Consider the following 20,637-nt stretch of genomic DNA (forward strand, 5'->3'; position numbering starts at 1 on the left):
GTGACGGGCCTGCGGTCGTGTGAGGGGAATAAGCAACGCGAACCCGTGGCGAACACAAGTACACAACCAGATTAAACAGTGTCGACCACGCTAATATAAAAACAGAACTCAGTCAACAAGGTGCCCGTCCGGGGCAGCGGACAAAGGACAAATGGATCGCCCAAGTATTCATCGAGCGGCTCAGGCTCAACGGAACGTGCGGCGCGGTGGAGTACTCACCCCGCGTCATGACGTCATCAGTCATCCAGTCGCCCGGAGCCTCACGCTTTGCACCACTTAGAACAGTCCCCGGCATACATGACATGCCGCAGACAGCCAATCACGACCGAAGCATCTGTAGAAACACGGACGACCACGATCTTGCAGCGTGTGGCATTATCCGCGCTAGTGGTTACAAGCATAACAAGAAATGAGAATGCGGTGATCGTTCAGCGCTCAGAGCGTTTATAAGTGCAGGAAGATGAGACAAGACAGCGAAAAAAGCGACAAGTGCGCGCCTCAACACGCTCGAAAGATGACTTCGGAAGGTGGGCCCAACCCCCGCTCGTCGAGGCCAGTCGACTCCTTTCAGGGTGGCTTCTCCGCATTTGTCCCTTAGACGATGAAGCGGTCTTTCCTCTCTGTAAGTTCTGTAATCTGCTAAGATGCGCGACGCGTTTATCCGCCTTGTTCTCTTTAAGCCAGTCCGGAAGGGCGGGGCAGACTTGTCCTGCGACGTTCCAACTTGTAAATCGCCTGCTGCCAACTTATATAAGTCGCTGCATCGGCGTCATGTTGCTCGTCTCGTAGCTTGCCCCGCATCACTGCCTCTGTACATACCCAAGTCATGACTGAATACAACGACAACGACATCCCCCTCGAGGGCACCGGCACGGCCAACACTGATGCATATTATCGCGGCAACGGTGACAGCACTATTAATAACCACGACGACTTCGACGTCGAGGCCGCCCGGAACAAGAAGGACGGGTTCCTCACGTCTCGTGAGGAAGCGCTCAGCCGCATGCGCACTGCTCAGTCCATCACCATGTCTCCAGAGCTGTTCGAGAAGCTCTACCTTTCTCCGGAGCGAGCTGTCAAGGGCAACCTGCGACAGACCTTCGCCAATCCGACTCCTCTCGCAATTCTCGCCCATTCTATCTGCGCTAGTCCCTTGGGATGCGACCTTATGGGCCTCCGTGGCTCTGGCGGGTCCGGTGCGGCCTCCACGTACGTATCTCGCTGTTGCAACGGTGGGAAATGAGAAGCTAATACATTGCCAGTGGCGCATACTTCTTTCTCGGTGGCCTCCTACTTGTCCTCTCTGGGATCTTTGAGTTCTTCCTTGGTAACACGTTCTCTTTTGTCGTGTTCTGCAGTTTTGGCGGCTTCTGGTTTTCCTACGCCGGCACTCTGATTCCTTCCTTCAACTCGATCGGCGCCTACTCGCCGACAGGTTCCTCCCAAGTGGAAGGTGTCTCTACAAAAGGCTTCGAGACCTCATTCGGGTTCTACCTCTGTTTCTGGGCCCTTCTTGTCCTGGTCTTCGCCATATGCTCCCTCCGTACAAACGTCGCCTTTTTCTTCCTCTTCGTCGCAGTCGATGCCACTTTTTTCTGCCTCACGATTGCCTACTTCGTCTTGGCCGAAGGCAAATCTGCCCTCGGCGTAAATATTGTCAAGGCCGGTGGCGGTTGTTTACTGACTTCTGGACTAGTAGGATTCTATATTTTCATTGTCCTCATGCTCTCCGCCGTCGAATTCCGGATCCAGCTCCCAGTTGGGGACTTAAGCCATTTCTTGAAGGGATAGCAACAGAAGCCCAGGTCCGATCATGCCTCTCTGAGAGATTGTCGTCGAGGACGGAGGATTTTGCTTTTAGCTTGTCATATATTTTTGTGAGATTTTTCTGTTTTCCGGTTAATTGTTAATGGCAGTTTGAGTTAAGTATAATTCTGTAAGCGTAAAGCAGGGTCAAATGTGGGATTTTTATTTTGTGTCTTGTAGTGTAATGTAGACATAAGTTTCTCCAGCGGCTTCGCCGTTTGAAAGCTTCAGCATTCCCGGTGTAGGCTGCCAGCAGAACTCTGCGTCAAAGCGACCGATGCCTGCCCGCGCGTGCTGGTGTTCAAATTAGGTGTTCTTGACGACCTGCCAGGCCTGCATGACTTGGCTATCACCGCCCAGTTGCACCCGCGAAGTGCGCCGTAGATAGCTGGCCGAAGTATCTGCCTTTGCTGGGTTCAGGGCAGTGGGTTCTCATTACAATTCGGTAATTGAAGTTATTTTCCCGTTCGACAGATTAATCCCCTTGTATCTTAACACTCATTACAACCTGAACAAAACTTAGTTTACGAACCCGAATCTAACTGTCTGATCAGGATCCAGTGATATTAGTTGATTAGCCTTTCGAAGGTAACGCAATGCCGCTTGACCGGTGAACACCCTCAAGTTGATCAAATCGCTCTTCTTGGGATCAGACCTCCATTTTTGATTTTCCAGCATGTCGTAAACGTTCACACCGCCTTCCCTTCCTTTAAATGCCAGCAACAATCCCTTCCTGTCCAGCCACTGCACGGATACGGTCTCCAAAAACATGCGGCGATATCTGTCGCTGCCTTTCAACTGCCACTTTTGCGCTTGTTCGCCAGTAAACGGATTCCAAACATATACAACGCCAAACCGTCCACCGGCCGCCAAGTGATGTCCTTCGTGGCTCCAAGCTAGAAGAGATCTCAGCCAGTGTGTCGAAACTTCGATTTTACAGATTCGACTGCCGTCGAGAACAGTGTGAACGTACACAATCGTGGATGGTGCCCTCTAGTAAATGCAATATATTTGGAATCGGGAGAAAACGTGCCTACCCAGTTTTGCCCCCCGGTAGGTCCAATGTCATGAACCAAGCATCCAGTCGAAGTGTCCCACAACTTCACCATTTGGTCCCACGACACCGATGCGACTATTTCGCCATCAGGACTGGCATTCACCCAGATGATGCTATCAGTATGGCCTTCCAACACCAGCCTTTTTTCGCCCTTTTCAACATCCCAAATCATGATTTTAGGCGCCAAAGTCGTGCCAGTCGACTACGGGGAAAGGATTGTCCGAAAGTTAGACAAGCAATTTGCCGTCATCACTAAACGCGCGGGGAGCCAAATGCAGTCAGCTCTCCGGAAAGCACTAAGTGTTTTTGAAGCACACGATCTGAAACCGCCCTGGACACCATCTCTTTGACTGCAACCAAGAGCTTGTCCATATCTGCTTATGTTTTCATCCATATATGGCTGGAGATGAGCGCGCATGGCCGCATCCGTCGCCTTTGCGGCCAACCCTTCAATATCTACAGAATCGGTAGGTTTGTTCGGGTTCTTCCCTTGCTTGTCAAGTGTCCAAACGACAATCATAGCATCCAGGTCTCGATTGGACTTTGACGCGCCGAAGCGAGCTGATATTTATTGCAAATAGTGTCGACTGGGAAAAACTCGACCTTTACAATCTTCTCCGTATGTCCGTCGAGTACCTCTATCAGTTCAAGGTTTTCTAAATCATAGATGCAAACTTGTCGTCCAATCCCCAGGGCAAGGAACTTCTCGTCGGCGCTGACGGTGCAGTCATATGCATTGTCATCGAGGTCAATCTTTCTGTCTTCATCACCCCAATTGACCGGTTGACCAATTCTCCATGACGCAGGCGTTCCATTCAGCGCGAAGTCTGATTCGATTCCGTACGACCACTCTGCCAATATCTCGTAGGGTTTAATAGTACGAGGCATAGATTCCGCGCCGTAGCCAGTTGCTGTTTACAAAAGAAGAGTAGTTCAAATTAGCCCTAACCCTGCCACAAAATCCGACCGAAGGATTACTTCCCGGCTACTTGATTGACACCATTGATTCAGTGCATTCAAGGCCCACTTCTCCCGGATTCGTGCGTGCCAGCTGTAACATCCACCATGAGCGCAACCACTATTGCCATTCTCGGCGCAACTGGAGGTTGCGCGAATGCCAGTCTGGTCCATTCTCTGCTAGCCGGGTATGACGTGCGCGCGTTGGCCCGAACGCCTTCAAAATTGACTTCTCAGCTTCTTGCACAAGGTCTCACCCAACAAATTCTCGATCAGCACTTGACAATCATTCACGGCGATGCAACTAATGTCGACGACGTCAAGCGCACACTGGTCTCAAGTGGGAAACTTGTCTCATTAATCATCACTGGTTTGGGAGGAAAACCAGTTCTCCAGAAGTCGCTTCGCCGACCGGTCACCCTCGACAATCCCGGCATCTGCTCCTCATCCATCGAAGCCTTGCTGAGCGCGCTGCGGGCGGCATACGACGAGAACCCTTCAACCCCAGCTCACAAGCCACTGCTCGCCTACGTTTCCACGACTGGCATCACCAATGGCCCGGAGGATGTCCCGTTTGGGTTCCGATTTCTTTACCACGTCCTCCTCGCCGTTCCGCATGAAGACAAGCGTAAGATGGAATATACCCTGAAATCGCACATGGCTCAGCCAGAAAATGAACGTCTTTTGCGTGGTGTCGTCGGTGTGCGCGCGAGTCTTTTGACTGGTGGAATCGACTACAAGGCTGGAAAGGGCTGGAAGACCTTGAGGGTGGGCACAGAGGAGAGCCCTGCTGTAGGATACACGATTCCGAGACCGGATGTTGGCGAGTGGATCTTTGAAGAGCTAATCAAGCGCGATGGTGGTGAATGGGTTGGAAAGATTGTTACGCTGACGAGCTAAAACGTTTCTGTTCCAACGATCGTTATTTCTTTGATTTTGTTGAAAATAATAGTGTATGGTTTCGACTGAGCCCAAGGTACGAAGCATGTTTACGAAGTTATGGCAATACATGTCCTAACCAATTGCGTGGTGGACGAATGGTGCTCTGCTATAACTACAATGTTATAACAAAATATTACAAGGGAAATGTAGTGCTAGACGTTCCGCCACCTCGACCAGGATTGTGCTCCGGAGACTGTACTCCCCGCCCTACGCAATGATTTGTACGTGAGAAAATCCTTGTGTGAAATATGGCAGCTAATAGGCATTGATAGACACTCGTCAGACGGGGTGAGTTCGTAGGAAGGACATCCTGATCTTCACGAGATTGGGCGGGTTTGCCTTCTGCGACCCGTGGCTACTCCTACTTTAGAATTGCATTACGATCTCTAAGCCGCTGCGATAATGTATTGCCCTCTCGTACTGAACTAGCGGGTCGCGGCAGATTGATTGAGATTGCCAGTTACCTCTTTACTAGGATTAAGCTGTTGCTTGGGCCTCGCTGTTCGAATAGTCGAGGAGGTCTTCGTGAGAATGATAATGGAACATAACGAAACTCAGCAAGCGTTCATCAAATTAAAGAGCTACCCATACAAGTCTGGTTCTAGTTATTTGAATGCAACTCAATGGTCGGTATGACGGCAAAGGCCGATGTGGTCCAAGCATTTTCAATCGTTGCTTTCCTCCTTGCATATATTTTCCCAATGTACCAGACTCGCATTATACCGCCATAGCCGAGAGTACTGGCCTGAATCGCTCGCACCGCTACGTATTCAATTTACACATTCCAATGCAGCAAGTCGGATCAAGCTGCTACAGGCTAGCACACCAATACTAAGCGAGCATATATTGACCAGATTTATTGACCAATTATTCATATGTACAATGCCTCTGAAAAGGTCAAAATTTAATCTATCGTACAAGGAAATATCCGTCTAAACGCCAGAGAAAATCACATGACAATCCACCACGCACCGCCCAACATCATAAGCAACACGATACTCGTTAATATCCCGGCTCCAGCGCGATCGCCAGTACTAACAATGGAGGGATATGCATATCCAGCACGTCGTGATCCGCCATTTCCTCCAGGCGACGAGCCACCGGTCGTTGCGGTATATGGAGCAGGAACTTGATTGATCAAGAGGTTCTGGGTGGTTTCCAAAGCAGACATTTGCTGACCCAGACCCCACGTGCCATCCCATCCTTTGACCAACCAGGAAGTACCGCAAGTAACGCCATCTCTACCACCTGTACAAGACTGCGCAACACCATTAACAATCGTGTTGACTAAGTGAGAATAGATTGTGTCATATGTCCAAGGTGCAAGTACGGCCGTTAGTCCCATAAATCGTGACAAATAAGCTTTGAACGACTGTTGATCTGTATTGCATTTCTGTACTTCTTCGCAGGCTACCTCGTACATGACACCGCCGCTACTTTCATCGAAAAACACCCGAAGCCCTTCAAGAACATATTGTGTTCTATTCCTCCACAGATCGGACAATGTCAAATTATATAAATAAGCCGAGCCTGCAAGGAAGCTTGCTGCGTTGTAGCTCCACTGATATTTCTTAATGTCCGTACAATTGCCCGTCGAGCTCGCGCCGTCATAAAAGTAATAGTTGTCGGTGTTTAGAAAGCCGATTTCTTCGACCCAATTCCATGTCCGTTGTGCCCAATCAACGTAAGTTGTATTGTCAGTATATCGCGCTAGTCGCGCTGCCAATAGAAAGAGTCCTGCGTTTGAAATTGTATTTTTGTAGTCGTAGCCATTATTAAACGGGAAAATCTGCCACCGCAGCCCGCCGTTACAGGTGGCTGTATCCCACCGACTGGCCATCGACCAAAATACTGTCTCAGCAAGCTCCAGCCATTGCGGCTGGTCAGAAGACGGATTCGTAAAGTTGCGTTCTGCAGCAGCCATAACTGTAAATCCCCAGAAAGCTTGGTCATCGTTACCTTCGGTCGTGACTTCCGACTTTGGCATGAAGTCGATATTCGGGCCGACGTTACCTAGTACTGCGTCCATAAAGATCTGGTTATAAGTCGTGTCTCCAGTATAAAACCAGTAGTCGAGGATAGAACCCCAAGCGGCGCCAGCCTCCCACCAATAATACGGCCATGTGAACTTCCCGAGTGTTCCACCGGTTTGGTTACCGTTGTAGTAGTCCATCACGCCATGTGAGAAAACCCAGGCCGCGTGCTTGATAGATTCTATGTGATATCACTGTCAGATATATATATATTTATCTCGACGTAGCAGCAGTGAATACCTACCAACGTTGTTCACATCAATTTCGATAGCCTGCGCGCCGCGAAGGAGCCTGCTGAACAGAAGAAAATAGGAGCACCATTGGAGAGCGCAGAAGCAGATCATGTTGATACTGAGAACCAGGTCATAAACAAAAACTAGCACAGTATAGGACCGTGCTGAGGCCGATTAAAACCAAACAGTAGTTGATGCCGAAGTTGGACTGACTGCCGAAATAATTAGAATATGGACTGCCGGTTTAGAGACGCGTCGTGTTACAGCAGACTTAGTTGAAACTACACAACCGCACTGCAGTTACGCTATTTAGCACAATCATAGCCGCCTCTATCTGTGTTAAGCTTAAAATAGCCTATAAATGCGCTTAAAAGGAGTCAAAATTATGTTGCAGGTTAGATGCTGCGTTGTGCATAAGGCTAAACATAAAATTGTCCCTTAGTGCGCCCAATCTGGTTTAGCGCTAAGGAAGTTAACTTAAATGCGCCCAAATAGGTTTAGTGTGAAACAATTCTCTCGATAACTGCCTCTTCAGGCGTCGTCTCAAAAACTTGTTCCAGTCATATTAAAAGGCACCAAGCCCCCAAGTCGCCCCTAATCATTTAAGAGCTGCTGACTGAACCAGTTTTATATCAGTGAACGCATACCAAAAACATTAAATTTAGTGACAGTAGTTCTAGTCACCAATCTTGACGCAATCTAAGTCCTTCAGGACGACATATAAACATGCCCTGATTTTCGCAGTAAAAGTAGTGTCCTTAGCTTATTTGGCTGCTGTCACATTATATATGACCAAACCAACCCTGGACTTATTGCAATTAGCAGGATGAACTAGTCAATGTCTACATCTTCAGCGAATCTCCATATAGCATTTGCTTGGTCGCCAGTTTCTTCTGATAGAAGAAGTTTTCGGTTCCTTTCAATAAGGTTGGGTACGGCAACCTTATTTTATTTTCAAAGACTCAGGCCAAGATGGAAACTAAGCGCGCCTCGTAAGTTTTGTTTAGACTTGTTAAAGACACTCTCCCTGCCAATGCCCGATGCCGCCATTTCTATGAAAGAGCGAGTGAATTAGGTGAATATCGTATCGTTTCGCATAGACGTGCACGTGACTCTTTTCTGTACGGGGTTCGGGTATTAAAAGATCTCGGCTTATTTTTTAAACAGTTTGCCATTTTGCAGCTTCAAAACAATTAACATAAATTAGCTTAAGTTATAAAATGTTGGAAACTGCATCTAGGGCCGTTGCGAACGTATTCGATATTCGACTCGTCAAAGGCATTTGAATAATAATTGATATTCGTATTCGACAAATGGGAATTAGGTCGAATAATATCAATATCCTCATTCCTCAAAGATGAGGATTGCGCATTTGCCATCATGGATGTATGAAGAAGTTTGAGAAATATTATACGTTCATCTGAAATGGCTCATATAATCATCCGTATCGCAGTGCCGTCGGCAAGTCTTCTCTATTCTGCGTTACATTTACTTACATACCAGGCGAGATATAGCTACCGCCCTGGGGAGATTAGCCAACGTTTGGAAAATCCCGGCAAGGTTCAGCACAAATTTCGGAGGAGCATTTGGTCTGGGCCTAGAATATAGGCAGCTAATATCATTAGGGTTCAGGGTTCATTGGGCTGGGGACTAATGGAGATGTTTGTGCCCATGCGACAACCGCCGGGGAATGTGCCAGATCCCCCGCTGGTCTACAAACTTAGTCGCAGCTTGTACGGGCTGAGCGCTCAAGAAGGAAGATTTCATTCAGTTTGAAGCAGATCAGTGTGTATTCAAGGAAGTAAACCCCTGTGAAGACTGTACTGAGCATACAGTCACAATCATGTCTGGTCGATCAAATTGCTACCTACGTCGTCGAGACTCGATCTTACACAAGAACGCATCGCATTGCTGTCGCTTCAAATATACCTCTCATGGACGTTATTATGGAGCACAGATTGCACAGATTACACCTTTCTGCAGTCGCTTCGCCGTCACTAAAAGGGGAACTTCAAGCCGACAGGCTTGTTCCATTTTGGAATCAATGACTAGTAACGAGGAATTCCCCTTTTACGAATACGCCAAGTTATCTTAGCGAACGAGCGTGATAACGAGTTTGAATTTGAGATTAGCTCGTCTTTGTATTGTCAACTCAAGACTGAAATCGGCAAAGACGATGAGGACGTCTCGTATGCACACTGTTTTGAAACGGAACCAGAGTGACTCATGCTTAATATAGGTATCTCCCACTACTTTACGGTTGAACGCGTCCTCACTATTCTCAACAGTCTTGCCAACCGCGCGAAATGGCTCATGGAGCGCGAAGGGATTCGTTTGGCCGCCACCAAAGGCTGGGTTTTACTAATAGCCCGACAATATTGATAAGGAACGACCCTCAGATTATGAAATGGAGCCAGACGGTGCCATTTTCTTTAAAGCTGAGGAGAAGCCTCATAAGTCAGGACTGATCACTATGGCTAGACGGAGCAGCAGGGTGGCTGGCAGGAACGTCGCTGTTCAAAGCTCAAGTCCTATCTCTGAGGATATTACTGTTGTCAGCGTTGATGTCGAAGCACCGATGAGTCTCAAAAGGCCCTCTCGGTTGAACAACTCCAGATTGTGAGTGACAGAATCAGAGAGGCGACGAAAGCCCGCGACGGGATTTTACGAAGAACCCGACAGGAGTCTGATAGCGACGACGGTGACGATAGGCCTAATAAGCGACGGGCTGATCACGACCTAAAATATACGAACATTAAGGACCTTAATTTGGGAGCCACTCTAAAGCAGTGGACCAATTGGAGGTTGGAGATAAACCGAGCGTTCGACGGTGCACCCTACAAGTACGACAACGATCGCACAAAGGTGATCAAGGCGTTGACGCATCTCGGTGAAGAGTGCAAAACTCTGTGGAACAACCACATGCGGCGGCACCCCGATGATGAATATGTCCCCGTGATATTGGCGGGGTGGAGTACAAATTAGTTGTTGAAGTTGGCACTTCCCAGACACATGATAGCCTGCTGGAGAAGGCCAGAAAGTGGATACTTGACATGAAATGCAAGATCGTTCTGTTGCTTGCATTTTACGAGAGAGCAAGTTATTTTGCACCGCATAAGCGCATTTCGTTGACCTCGGTCCAGAAGAATAAGCAAGTTCCTCTCAAAATCACGTTTCAGCTACGTACACCAACTCCAGCTTCAAGCCAGGATCTGGATGGGATGTCAAGATCCGGAGCCTACGTAAGAATATTCATGATAAGAATCACCATCCAAATAGCCTGCCAAGCAGTCCAATTACTGCTCAAATTGAGCAGATTTCAAAAGGTTCAATCAGGTGATGCAGCATGCAGTGCTTCTTGTGCACAAAATTAACCAGCTACAGGCTGAGAATGAGCGCCAAAAGATAAAAAAGGCGAGGACAAAGGCTGTAATTGGGAGAGATTTAATGCTCAATGTTGGGGTTGCAAGGGAGCGTATTCAACAGCTTGAACATCAGATTTCTGACGGAGCTGCAGATCAACAGAGTCCACCTCGACAATGTGCCCGACCTCATTGCAGTGGATGTAATTTGGTCATACAATCAGGCGATGTAGTAGTAAATAGCTATCTATTTGAATTGCTAGATTAACTAATTTAATTCTGTCGAAGTTGATTTAATCTGAAATGCTTCAATTTTGACAATGTGCCGGTGAATTTTGACCGGTTCGCCCGAGTGACCGGTTCGCCCGTGAATTACGTTATTGCTTGGCATATTTTAGTATTCTCTTGTTCTGACTGCTATTTTCACATTTATCCCATCAATAGACACAGATGATTAGATGAATCTTTTCTTGGGAAAATGTACGCGTTAGAGCAATAATAGAGCCACAACTAAAACAATTAATATGGTTTGTGATTTTAATTGTGCCTATCAGGGACCATTCCAACTTGAATACCAACTACTCGCACGATAGTCGAATTACGACAGCACCATGATGGCTACTGGACGCCAGTCGCCAGACACACAATCGATTGGGCAAAACTCTAGATTATTGGATTGACTGTGCTATAGTGAATAGTTTATAGTTAGTTGTAGGTTTCTATTTACAATTCTTATTAGTCAAACGTATGAGCCGTAGGCGACTAAAACCCATGGACCTGACAGTTCACAGTACGCAACATTGGGTTAGGGAATTTGGCGTTTCCTCTCAAAAAAATTATTAGTCCCAACTCACGCGCCGTCAAAAAATTATGCAGTCAGTGAAGATTTTCTGAAGACCAATTGGTTCAACGGAATACTCTACTAATAGTACACTAATAGTACACTCATATATTTTCCACAGGTACAAGATGGTTGGATTAGCCGGACCTCGCGCTAGGCAAAAAATTGCTCGCGATCCGAGAAATACAAGTTGGTCTAATGGTACGTGGCAGATAATCAAATTGTCAAAATGGCCAATGAATTTTCTCTAATTCTATTGAATGCAGACACTGACCGTTTCGGACATCGCCATCTTTCAAATCTCGGATGGAAGCCAGGTACTGGTCTCGGTCTTTCAGCTGCGTCTCACTCAATCACAACACATGTCAAGATCAAGCTAAAGGAAGACAATCTTGGTCTCGGCGCCAGTATAGCGAAAGCTAATCAAGATGCTGGTAGCTGGGCACCTGGTCTCGACTCGTTTCAGGAGCTATTGAGTCGGCTTAATAGTGGCACGAATACTCCGTCCAATGACGACAAAAGTAGTGGGGATGAGGAGATGAACAAGGAGACTATGTGGGAGACAGAGACTAAGATAAGCCAGACGTATAATCGGCTTGAAAAATGGGGAGCTCGGATTAAATTTGTCAAGGGAGAAAGATTGGGCGCAACAATCAAGGATCATACGTTGGTGTTGGATAGGAAGGAGTACGATAAACTAACTGTTGATGCGCTAGATATGCCTTGCTCGAATGCGATTGAAGCTTCCAAGCGCAAGTCGAATACGAGCAGGAATTCTGGCACATCGGAGGAGATAATTGAGAATGACAATTCCAGTAGTGGAAAGATCGCAAAGTCCAAGAAGAGTGGTTCTGCTCGTCACTCAAAGAATGACCGGAAGCGGAAACGCTATGATAGTAGTGAAAATGATGTCGTCGCTGATGCGGAGAAGAAGACGCGAGGGAAGTTGGATGGAACGGACAAGAAAGAGGGAAACGATGAAAACGATGAAAATGAAAAGAAGAAGGACAAGAAAGACAAGAAAGACAAGAAAGACAAGAAGGACAAGAAGGACAAGAAGGACAAGAAGGACAAGAAGGACAAGAAGGACAAGAAGGACAAGAAGGACAATAAGGACAATAAGGACAATAAGGACAATAAGGACAATAAGGACAATAAGGACAATAAGGACAGGAAGAACAATAAGAAGAAATTGGACAAAATAGAAAAAATAGAAAAAGTAGAAAAAATGGAGAAAATGGACAAAGCGGAGAAAATGGACAAAGCGGAGAAAATGGAGAAAAAGGCGGAGAGGAAGATCAGGAACTAGAAAACATCGGGGAGAGTCCACTACACGCCGACGCGAATGACGAGAGAGAAGAGACCGCAACGTTAAAGGGAAGGCATTTGGAGGAAGAACAATAGAAAGCACATTGATATCAAATAGATATTGTTGGGAAGATAGCAGGCTGTACTATAGATTTGCACTAAGTTCGGAGTTATGGGTCAAGTAAACATACGGGAATAGCAATAGCATTGATATAACCGCTCTCAACGCACTTAACACCAAGTGAAATACCCTAACAAGCAATATTGACCGAATCCATTCCACTCCTGTCACATGCTAATCTCTATATTAATGCACCATTCTAATGAAAACAATATGTAGACTAGTTAGATTATGTCTCGACAATATTTACCGTTTGCAAACTACGCAAAATCTCTTCCACAAAAGTCTCACCTATACCAGGCTCTTCACTTTCAGCTGCTTCGATAGCTTTCTTCAATTTTCGAACGACTGCACGTGTTTTTTCTGTTCTTGCACGCTTTTCCAGTTCAAATAATGCTGGCAAGATAAGACCATCAAATACTCCAAGTGGATTGTCATCGTCGTTACTGTCATCAAAAATATCATCAGGGTTGTGTCCACGTTCATCACTATTGACAACTCCAATATTATCGTCGTCATCATCTGTGATGACGACATCCTGTAGTCCCCGCGGTGTATGTAGAATCTTTGGAGAACATGTAGGCGTAAACAGATGCTCCCTTGAGAGCTGTCCAGGGTGCCTCGGTGTTTTCTGGATGTCTGATATATGTCGATTTGGCCGGATGGTGCTGTTGTTACGCGATCCATTTGCAACCATCATTGAGTTCTGAGTCGAGGTCGAATTGTTCAAATCCAGTTGCGATAGAATCTGTTGCACGCTGGGCGGTTCGACGGGATCCGACTGTAATGCTAGGCGAGTTGCAGCGGGCAAATGTTTTGGTGTAGGTAGAGGCCCTGGTGGTTTCGTATTCAAGCTGGTTTCATGAACAGGAGTTTGAGAAGCTGGTCTTTTTAGCCGAATAGTGTTAAATTTTTCCCGCAAAGATGGCACTTGTTGCAAATTGGCAGCAGCCTTAATTGTATCGAATTCCCATGCCGACGCGTTAGTATTATGCGTTGAGAAACTCCCTTGTTGCTCAGAGCTATCATCAGTCGCCAATTGCTTTCGCCGTTTAGGGTCGCCAAGCCATGCATCTTTCCGCTCGATCAATTCGGTTAGCGATGACACCTTCTTCGCGCTTCGAATGAATCTGGTTTTCAGCAACTCTTTGGCAGTCGGTCGCTAACACCAACGAAATGAGTCATAGTTTATTTTAGTCGTAACAGAAACATACCTGTCGCGCATCCTTCTGCAGACAAAGCTCCACAAATTCCTTAAATGGTTTGGAAAAATCGCCCTCTAACACGGGTGGTGGATTTTTCGGAATCAGCAGCAACACTTTTAGTGGATGAATATCTGAATATGAAGGCTCGCCCTTTGCTAGTTCGATAGCTGTAATGCCCAGCGACCAAATATCCGCTTTGAAGTCATAACCGCTCATCTTGATCACCTCCGGGGCCATCCAAAACTATATACGTCAGCCAGGCAAAAGTAGCCACAGAAATAGGAATTAAGTTTATACCGGCGTTCCAACGAATGTCTTCTTCTTAAGTGTGGTCGCTGTCAATTGGCCACTAACTCCAAAATCGGCTAACTTTATCTCCCCAGTAGACGTGAGTAGAATATTCGCTGCTTTGATGTCCCGATGAATTTTGCGCTCGGAGTGCAAGTACTCCAGGCCCTTGAGAATTTCCCGCATTATTATTGCAATATAGTCCTCTGGAATCACTCCAGCTTTAATCTATAATACAACTATTAGAATCGGCTCCAATATCCTTGAGTTCGTTAATAATACCAGGTCGGCGCACGATCCACCACCACAATATTCCATTACGATCCATAGGTTCGCGCCGCTGAGATAACTCCCAAAGTAGCGCGTAACGTACGTCGACTTCATCTGACTCAGTATTTTTATTTCTTGTACTATGTCTTCCACGTCGTCTTCGGCGGTTTCGAGATCGATGACCTTGATGGCTACCAGCTTCCCCGTCCGCCGATCAATACTATTACGGCAACTAGTTAGTATCTTTTGCCATCAATTGAGTCATTTCATATAGTGCAAGGAATGCACGTACGCCTTATAGACATTTCCAAAGCTGCCACCACCTATCCGCTGCTGCTTGATGTAGTAATCAGCAGGATTGATTGTAGAGGCACTGCCAGGCGACCCAATTGGTCCCGCCATTGATGGGACCGTTGCGTTCTCCTTGATAAACTGTGCAGGTCAAACAATATATCTGAAAGGCGATAGCAATCTAAATTGAGAGACAATAATCGTTTGTCAATTTGCGGCTGAATGTGGTTATCTGATGCAATTGTTCGAACTTTGGCGGCGAACACAGGATCGTGAGGCACGCGTAAACAAAGTTAGCGCGACCCCATAGCAACCACGCGTGTGGTGGGATGTTGCCTGCCTATGTTAATAAACTCAATCAAGCCATCTACCAGCTTCAGCAGATATTCTACATTGCGACATCCGGCCATTGCATTAGCGACTGCAAATATGAACGGCGGAATAAAGTCGAAAGTATAAATTACGATTCTACTACTTCAAATCACAAGGACATCCCCATCAAAGATGCAATATGCACATTTCAGAAGATGATCAAATTAGGTAGTACTATATATTCTACATCTACTCGTCCTCCTCAATCTCAACCAGAACGACCGCGTTCTTCAGACCAACTTCTTCAATTGACTGGTCCAAGAACTCAATAAGCTTCTTTCTGTCTGTGCTAATAATTTGGAAATGCCGGCCTCGTGACTCAGGAATATCTGCCTTGACATATTCAAACAAATAGCGAACTGGATCCGTGAGATTGAAACGTCTGATCTTTCGCGATCCGTCGCCAAGTCGTATCTGTACACGAGTAGTTCTCGTATTGTCTGGGGCTGGTTCTGATCGTTCAACAGGCTGTATCGCCGCAAATATGTCTGCCACTGTCAGTAACCCGTTTTTGAGATCCAAACATTTGTCGCACTCACCCTCGGCAGATTCTTCTGGCTCGGGCTTTGGCACATCGTCGTCAAGGTCTATAACCTCGATCTTCTTCTTTCCTTTGTCACGCGATGACGAGCTGAGTTCCTCTATCGATGCATCATAAATGCTATCGGCAGCGCTGACGCTAGACAACTCACTGGCCACTTCAGAGTCATCGGCATCCTGTCCTAACGATTGTTTCAACGCAAAATTTAATTGTTCAGATTCAGACATATGATCGATTGGCTATATATGTTAGACTCATTGCAGCAAAAGATAGAGCCGTCCATTACCTTGTGCTTCGCCATTTTGCCAAGAGGATTTCGTGACTTCGGATCTAAACTAAATCTCTCCAAAAATTCGTGCACTATAGCAATTAGCAGTTCTTCTGTTTCTAAGTTTTCGTAGAACATACCTGACATAACCCAGTCCTCCGGTGCTGGCACCTCAGACCATGACTTCATCTCTTCGCCCGTTCTCGGATCCAAGATAGCAATGTATGGGAACTTCCTAATGGGGTAATAAGATAGGAATGACTGTCCGTCAAAATTATCTTTTGAGTACTGCATGAAGATGAAATTCGCGCGAACAGTCTCCTTAACGGCTTCATTCGACCAAAAGTCGCGGTTAAGCACTTGGCACTGAAAGTCTGATACGTCCTGTACATTTACAAGAAGCCACTTCTTCTGATCTCTTCCTTTATTTTTGGCCTAGGGACGCTTGTGTTAGTGTGAATGTTTCACAATACAAACTCGCATTCATAAACATAACATACAGTATCAATGTCATAGTTGGATATTATATCAAATGGCGGTCTAAACAACTGCCCTAGTCGCGATTGGGTCTCCGTCAAATGCATGCTCCGTGGAAGGCCCTCTGGACCTTGATTGAAAACGGAGCGCGGCAATGCTATCCGTGTTAGTGTATCGTATCATTCAAGACACACGTGTGTGTAACATACAGCTTCTAGACGGGATCGACGGAGGCGTATAATGAGAATATCCATAGTCCTCAACCAAGGTTTCCGTCCTAGGCGCTATTCGCTCTCTAACGGATTCAGGTTGACGTTGGTTTTCCTCCTGCTGTAACCTCTCAGCGAAAGCTGCGTCATCGTCATCGTCCTGTATCAGTCAGCACTTGTGCTTTGTCTCTATAATGTAGCTAATTTACTGACAAGAACTGTCGTTTCTGGCATGGAAGGAGCGGATTGGGCTGGACCACCATCCAGTGATGCGCCGCCTGACTCGAGATAGAGATTGACCGCACTATCTAGATCGCCATCGCAAACACCCAGATATTGGCGCGCACGCTCGAGGGCTGCACCCGTAATCGCAGAGAAATTGGCAAGTTTCTCCTCTTCGTCCATGACTTAAATGAGTCAAGAATTATTCAGGCCGCGTAGATCGAAGATCAAGCTAGAATGTAGAGTTGTCGTAAGATATGCTCGAGAGCGGCTCTTGAATATTCCGCAATGTTCTTCTGATAGAGACCCTAAGTACGAAAATATATTGATGGCCGTAACCGTGATGGAATGAGTTGGTATCCAATATCCTTGTAATTGCGTGTGGAAGTGATGTTCACCTTGCCGCTAACCCAGTCTACCAAACCCGTACCCAATCTTGTATCATGATTCTATGGACTACGTTTCATTCTCTATTAATCCAATTCACGAACATTAAATCGTTAATATACATGCGCTCTGCTACTATGTCAAAGATCATCGTCATACAAAACTTTTGCCAAACTTTTGCTCCAAGTCGTTCTATTATATTTTCTAGATTTTGGCGTTACGCAGGCTCGTAAGACACTCATTTTGACTCCTTCCAATTTCTTCTATGAGATAAGCAATGTCAATGGAAGACGTCTGTGATAATCGTTAATATTCAGAATTACACACTATGTAAGAAATCAAACCTACGTCCAGCTTCTTAACGATATCAAATTCCGATATGCGCTTTACGCAATCGCGCGCCCACTTCTCCCGTCCCAGTTTCAGTTTTTTCGCATCCTCTTTTATCTTGTCCGCAATGGCTTGGAATGATTTCTTGCATGCGACGATGGCAGAGACGACCTTTCCGTTCAATTTCGTGCCTGGTATGGAAACCAGACTATCCAATGATGCAATGACAATCATCACAGTTTCAACGATGATGAAGCGTGAATGGAACCATTCCCATGACAGCGATGTGTCGTCCGTCTTGGCATACTTCTCAATTCGTTGGGACAAATCCTTGTGTAAACCAGCCACGCTATCGACTGTAGCTGAATCCGCAACGGCAGACAGTTGCACCACCATTTCCAAGCTCCATTTCTCTACTTGCGTTAAGCTCTCCAAACTTTGTTTTTCAAGCAAATCCTTAAGCAACGATGTATATTCCGTTCTCTTATCCGCAGTCAACAATTCGTCAACGATTGTCTCCCTCAAAATGAACGCGTTGACCCAATTTCCATCCTGCTTTGGACCCACTTGGTACTTTTGTTCGACAGTCTCCTCGCGAGTAGTTCCATACAAAATACTAAAATCTCGATTTTCTTTCCATGTTGTTGAAAGTAATGTTGGGTTAATAGCCAAGCCGTCCATCTTCATGCCTAATATTCTAGCAACGCGTTTGGCTTCGACGCACAAGATGCCTTTATTAACGCTATCGCGCAACCGTTTTCCAAACTCCATGCAGCCAGCAACTTGTGAAAAAGCGCCAGTCTCGTAGACCTTCTTGATATGATACGGTGTTTGGACAGCATTCGAGTCGTAAATATCGCGTGTACTAATTAGCGGCTTCCAGGTTGGGCAAACGGTTGAGACGCGGGAAAGGAGGTAGTGCGAGAGAACGTCCATCTGAATATTTTTGATAGAAAGGATGTTGTAGTGACCTAATGCTTGTTGAAAGCTACCTATATAAAGGTACAACCGTGTTAACCATAACCGAATTCGAAACTGATATTTGTCGCGACTAGCAGCAGTCTCTAATAGAATAATGACTGATATAATGAGGTCTTCTTCAGGAACGGGACTAGATACTGGTCGGCCCTCTAGCAACCAGGTCGCAGCCATAATGATCAAATCATCGCCGTAGAAATAATCTGTTTCGAGCTTGCCTTGGAGCGCTGGTGATGTCAACAGCTTGTTATATAAGGAAATATTATCTTCGACGAATGACTTGTCTTCAGGAGCCAAGAGATAATGGAACTTTCGCGCGTTTACTAAGATACCGACTTCATGCTGGGTGGAATTTTCGATTGACTAAAAATTCATTAACAAATTGTCATCCTCATTGCAATTTCAAGGCAGAGTCCCACCAAAGTTATCTGCTCGTCAACAAACGCCAGCCATTTCTGTGCGTCAAATGCGCCGACATAAGTCTGTAAATCTTCAAAAGCACACTGCTGCCGTCCAAAAATTTCGAAATATGATTTTGCAGCGTTGACAGTGGCCTCTGTACTCCTCAACGAGGCATAGTAGACACCAGCTAGCGCTCCATTTCGCGTCTTGTGCCGCTTCTCCAGTAGGTCAATTAAGGCATTCGTTCTTTCCTCGTTGTCGAGCTTAGTAGCAGCATATGCCATTTGCTTCCAACTCTCAAAGTCGTCCAAGTTCTCAGCAGTCACTGTCGTCATTGAAACGTCGAAAACCTGTTCCCATTTCTCGCTCTTGACGACAGCATCAAGACGCATAGTCGCCAGTTCCAAGTTATTCCACTTCTCGGTCGCATCGTCATATAGGAATGATATGAGCTCATCGGTCATTGGTAATAATTCGAGGACACGAGCTTTCAGAACTGCTTCCTCCGCGGTTCTAACTGGTTCGATGAGTGGTAGCAAACGAGATGCAAGTGTTGAGAAAAGGAGCTTCTCCTGCGGCGAAACGGCATCGGATATGGCAAGAAGGTAGCAGGAGACGACGGTCCATAGCGTGTATTGACGTCTGGGGAAGGACTTCTGCAGAGCCATGGCCGCCTGCTATTGTTAGACAGTACCTTTGGAGAAAAATACATCATCTGCATATACCTTTTGCTGGCCACGGACATCACCGCCGGTGCACATAGCCCAAAACCATCCTAATATCAAGTCCTCGTCTTTCGGCTTTTTCCGTGCTGCGACCTCATACAACTTTCCCGCTTCAGCATCTATCGTCCGTTTAGGTAATGATCTCCCTTAACCGACTTGCTCAACTCATCGCAGATGATTGTGCCAGGAAAAAACGCATTTACTTACTTCCGCCCAGATCAAGGATAACTCCAAATATCAACTCCAAAGTGCGCGAATCAGTAGGCTCCCGCGTAGCGATCTGCGTAGCAAGTAAGAGAGCTTCATCCGATTTCCGTTGCAGTGATAAAATGTACGCCTTCAGCGCCTGTAAATCTCGTCAGCGACATTACAGTATCTCCTATAGGCTCTCCTCAGATCCTCCGACATAAGTGCTAGACAGGTAAATTACCTGATAATAGTCATCTTTCGGATTGCGTTTCAACGCTTTGGCAACATGTTGCAGAGCCTGCTTGTAATTCCGCGAGTCAATCGCCTCCCAGATAACACTTGTTCGATTCATTTGTAAGAGCGTTTAGCTGCCGAGAGTGTAGAATGTAACATGGGAAGTGTGGGGTGACAGTTGTGATAGATTTGAATTTTGACGTTGCCCTTTCGACAGGTTTTTGTTGCGTGTAACATGAGTTTTCGAGAGTTTAGAAATTTGGTATTTCGTTCGTGCAAAGGTTAACTTATCGATAAACCCTACGTTATCTATCTATCTCAATTGTCCACTGCCCAGAAATACGTTCGACCAAGTAATATTATATTCTTCTATTATTGAATACGAGTTGATTATTTAGTTACTCGACTGAACGAATCCAGTTGTTATTCCTGAATGGATTTTGAGCTTTAATTTGTCAATGACGAAAACTGTTTCCGCCCCGCCCATCCAAACAAAGGAATAATAATGCGACAGTACGTAAAGGCACAGCTGAGACTACAGAGTATTTTATTCATGTACCTATCCCCAATCCAATAACAAAAACTTAGG

The 20,637-nt window shown here is 46.0% G+C and overlaps 8 protein-coding genes across 8 annotated transcripts; 3 read left to right on the plus strand and 5 right to left on the minus strand.

The window, feature by feature from the left end:
• The first annotated feature begins 721 nt into the window (after nt 1-721).
• Nucleotides 722-2,011, plus strand: V1513DRAFT_415709 (GPR1/FUN34/yaaH family-domain-containing protein). The gene is made up of 2 exons (XM_066895821.1): nt 722-1,209; nt 1,263-2,011. Exons 1-2 carry the CDS (start codon nt 827-829, stop codon nt 1,789-1,791), a joined length of 912 nt encoding a protein of 303 aa, XP_066753091.1. The 5' UTR covers nt 722-826; the 3' UTR covers nt 1,792-2,011.
• On the minus strand, nt 1,949-3,751 carry V1513DRAFT_479565 (WD40-repeat-containing domain protein; the record flags this gene model as incomplete). Its single annotated transcript, XM_066900306.1, has 6 exons — nt 1,949-2,587; nt 2,612-2,618; nt 2,780-3,065; nt 3,122-3,159; nt 3,181-3,237; nt 3,406-3,751. The coding sequence occupies 6 exons, from the start codon at nt 3,749-3,751 to the stop codon at nt 2,326-2,328; spliced, it is 996 nt and encodes a 331-aa protein (XP_066753092.1). The 3' UTR covers nt 1,949-2,325.
• Nucleotides 3,752-3,803: 52 nt separating this feature from the next.
• V1513DRAFT_84620 (uncharacterized protein) lies at nt 3,804-4,998 on the plus strand. Its single transcript, XM_066900622.1, has one exon. The coding sequence runs from the start codon at nt 3,929-3,931 to the stop codon at nt 4,718-4,720; it is 792 nt and encodes a 263-aa protein (XP_066753093.1). The 5' UTR covers nt 3,804-3,928; the 3' UTR covers nt 4,721-4,998.
• Nucleotides 4,999-5,602: 604 nt separating this feature from the next.
• V1513DRAFT_415715 (glycoside hydrolase) lies at nt 5,603-7,395 on the minus strand. Its single transcript, XM_066895822.1, has 2 exons — nt 7,040-7,395; nt 5,603-6,976 (listed from the first exon to the last, which is right to left on the minus strand). Exons 1-2 carry the CDS (start codon nt 7,137-7,139, stop codon nt 5,712-5,714), a joined length of 1,365 nt encoding a protein of 454 aa, XP_066753094.1. The 5' UTR covers nt 7,140-7,395; the 3' UTR covers nt 5,603-5,711.
• A 3,869-nt stretch (nt 7,396-11,264) lies between these two features.
• On the plus strand, nt 11,265-12,941 carry V1513DRAFT_415718 (uncharacterized protein). Its single transcript, XM_066895823.1, has 2 exons — nt 11,265-11,432; nt 11,498-12,941. Exons 1-2 carry the CDS (start codon nt 11,360-11,362, stop codon nt 12,538-12,540), a joined length of 1,116 nt encoding a protein of 371 aa, XP_066753095.1. The 5' UTR covers nt 11,265-11,359; the 3' UTR covers nt 12,541-12,941.
• Nucleotides 12,663-15,144, minus strand: V1513DRAFT_446027 (kinase-like domain-containing protein). Its single transcript, XM_066898203.1, has 5 exons — nt 14,716-15,144; nt 14,436-14,643; nt 14,163-14,381; nt 13,875-14,108; nt 12,663-13,822 (listed from the first exon to the last, which is right to left on the minus strand). Exons 1-5 carry the CDS (start codon nt 14,823-14,825, stop codon nt 12,890-12,892), a joined length of 1,704 nt encoding a protein of 567 aa, XP_066753096.1. The 5' UTR covers nt 14,826-15,144; the 3' UTR covers nt 12,663-12,889.
• A 17-nt stretch (nt 15,145-15,161) lies between these two features.
• Nucleotides 15,162-17,185, minus strand: V1513DRAFT_446030 (uncharacterized protein). The gene is made up of 7 exons (XM_066898204.1): nt 16,795-17,185; nt 16,582-16,741; nt 16,396-16,529; nt 16,036-16,330; nt 15,914-15,987; nt 15,626-15,866; nt 15,162-15,574 (listed from the first exon to the last, which is right to left on the minus strand). Exons 1-7 carry the CDS (start codon nt 16,984-16,986, stop codon nt 15,276-15,278), a joined length of 1,395 nt encoding a protein of 464 aa, XP_066753097.1. The 5' UTR covers nt 16,987-17,185; the 3' UTR covers nt 15,162-15,275.
• Nucleotides 17,186-17,244: 59 nt separating this feature from the next.
• Nucleotides 17,245-20,306, minus strand: V1513DRAFT_446033 (N-acetyltransferase B complex non catalytic subunit-domain-containing protein). Its single transcript, XM_066898205.1, has 5 exons — nt 20,056-20,306; nt 19,833-19,971; nt 19,626-19,744; nt 18,918-19,574; nt 17,245-18,861 (listed from the first exon to the last, which is right to left on the minus strand). The coding sequence occupies exons 1-5, from the start codon at nt 20,164-20,166 to the stop codon at nt 17,497-17,499; spliced, it is 2,391 nt and encodes a 796-aa protein (XP_066753098.1). The 5' UTR covers nt 20,167-20,306; the 3' UTR covers nt 17,245-17,496.
• Between the last annotated feature and the right edge of the window lie 331 nt (nt 20,307-20,637).

Source organism: Lipomyces chichibuensis, assembly GCF_038497645.1.
Source record: "Lipomyces chichibuensis strain CBS 12929 unplaced genomic scaffold V1513scaffold_19, whole genome shotgun sequence".
NCBI lineage: Eukaryota > Fungi > Ascomycota > Lipomycetes > Lipomycetales > Lipomycetaceae > Lipomyces > Lipomyces chichibuensis.

What these genes read in the sequence shown, in the direction of transcription:
- V1513DRAFT_415715 (XM_066895822.1), bottom strand. Translation starts at nt 7,139, where the DNA reads ATGATCTGCTTCTGCGCTCTCCAATGGTGCTCCTATTTTCTTCTGTTC. An exon ending in AATTGATGTGAACAACGTTG is followed by an intron (nt 6,977 to 7,039) that starts GTAGGTATTCAC and finishes GATATCACATAG; the next exon opens with AATCTATCAAGCACGCGGCC.
- V1513DRAFT_446030 (XM_066898204.1), bottom strand. Translation starts at nt 16,986, where the DNA reads ATGGACGAAGAGGAGAAACTTGCCAATTTCTCTGCGATTACGGGTGCA. An exon ending in TGCCAGAAACGACAGTTCTT is followed by an intron (nt 16,742 to 16,794) that starts GTCAGTAAATTA and finishes TGACTGATACAG; the next exon opens with GACGATGACGATGACGCAGC. An exon ending in GTCGATCCCGTCTAGAAGCT is followed by an intron (nt 16,530 to 16,581) that starts GTATGTTACACA and finishes TAACACGGATAG; the next exon opens with CATTGCCGCGCTCCGTTTTC.
- V1513DRAFT_415718 (XM_066895823.1), top strand. Translation starts at nt 11,360, where the DNA reads ATGGTTGGATTAGCCGGACCTCGCGCTAGGCAAAAAATTGCTCGCGAT. An exon ending in AAATACAAGTTGGTCTAATG is followed by an intron (nt 11,433 to 11,497) that starts GTACGTGGCAGA and finishes TATTGAATGCAG; the next exon opens with ACACTGACCGTTTCGGACAT.
- V1513DRAFT_446033 (XM_066898205.1), bottom strand. Translation starts at nt 20,166, where the DNA reads ATGAATCGAACAAGTGTTATCTGGGAGGCGATTGACTCGCGGAATTAC. An exon ending in ATGTCCGTGGCCAGCAAAAG is followed by an intron (nt 19,575 to 19,625) that starts GTATATGCAGAT and finishes TAACAATAGCAG; the next exon opens with GCGGCCATGGCTCTGCAGAA. An exon ending in TTGACGAGCAGATAACTTTG is followed by an intron (nt 18,862 to 18,917) that starts GTGGGACTCTGC and finishes ATGAATTTTTAG; the next exon opens with TCAATCGAAAATTCCACCCA.
- V1513DRAFT_446027 (XM_066898203.1), bottom strand. Translation starts at nt 14,825, where the DNA reads ATGGCGGGACCAATTGGGTCGCCTGGCAGTGCCTCTACAATCAATCCT. An exon ending in TTTGGAAATGTCTATAAGGC is followed by an intron (nt 14,644 to 14,715) that starts GTACGTGCATTC and finishes TTGCCGTAATAG; the next exon opens with TATTGATCGGCGGACGGGGA. An exon ending in GTGGATCGTGCGCCGACCTG is followed by an intron (nt 14,382 to 14,435) that starts GTATTATTAACG and finishes GTTGTATTATAG; the next exon opens with ATTAAAGCTGGAGTGATTCC.
- V1513DRAFT_84620 (XM_066900622.1), top strand. Translation starts at nt 3,929, where the DNA reads ATGAGCGCAACCACTATTGCCATTCTCGGCGCAACTGGAGGTTGCGCG.
- V1513DRAFT_415709 (XM_066895821.1), top strand. Translation starts at nt 827, where the DNA reads ATGACTGAATACAACGACAACGACATCCCCCTCGAGGGCACCGGCACG. An exon ending in GGGTCCGGTGCGGCCTCCAC is followed by an intron (nt 1,210 to 1,262) that starts GTACGTATCTCG and finishes ATACATTGCCAG; the next exon opens with TGGCGCATACTTCTTTCTCG.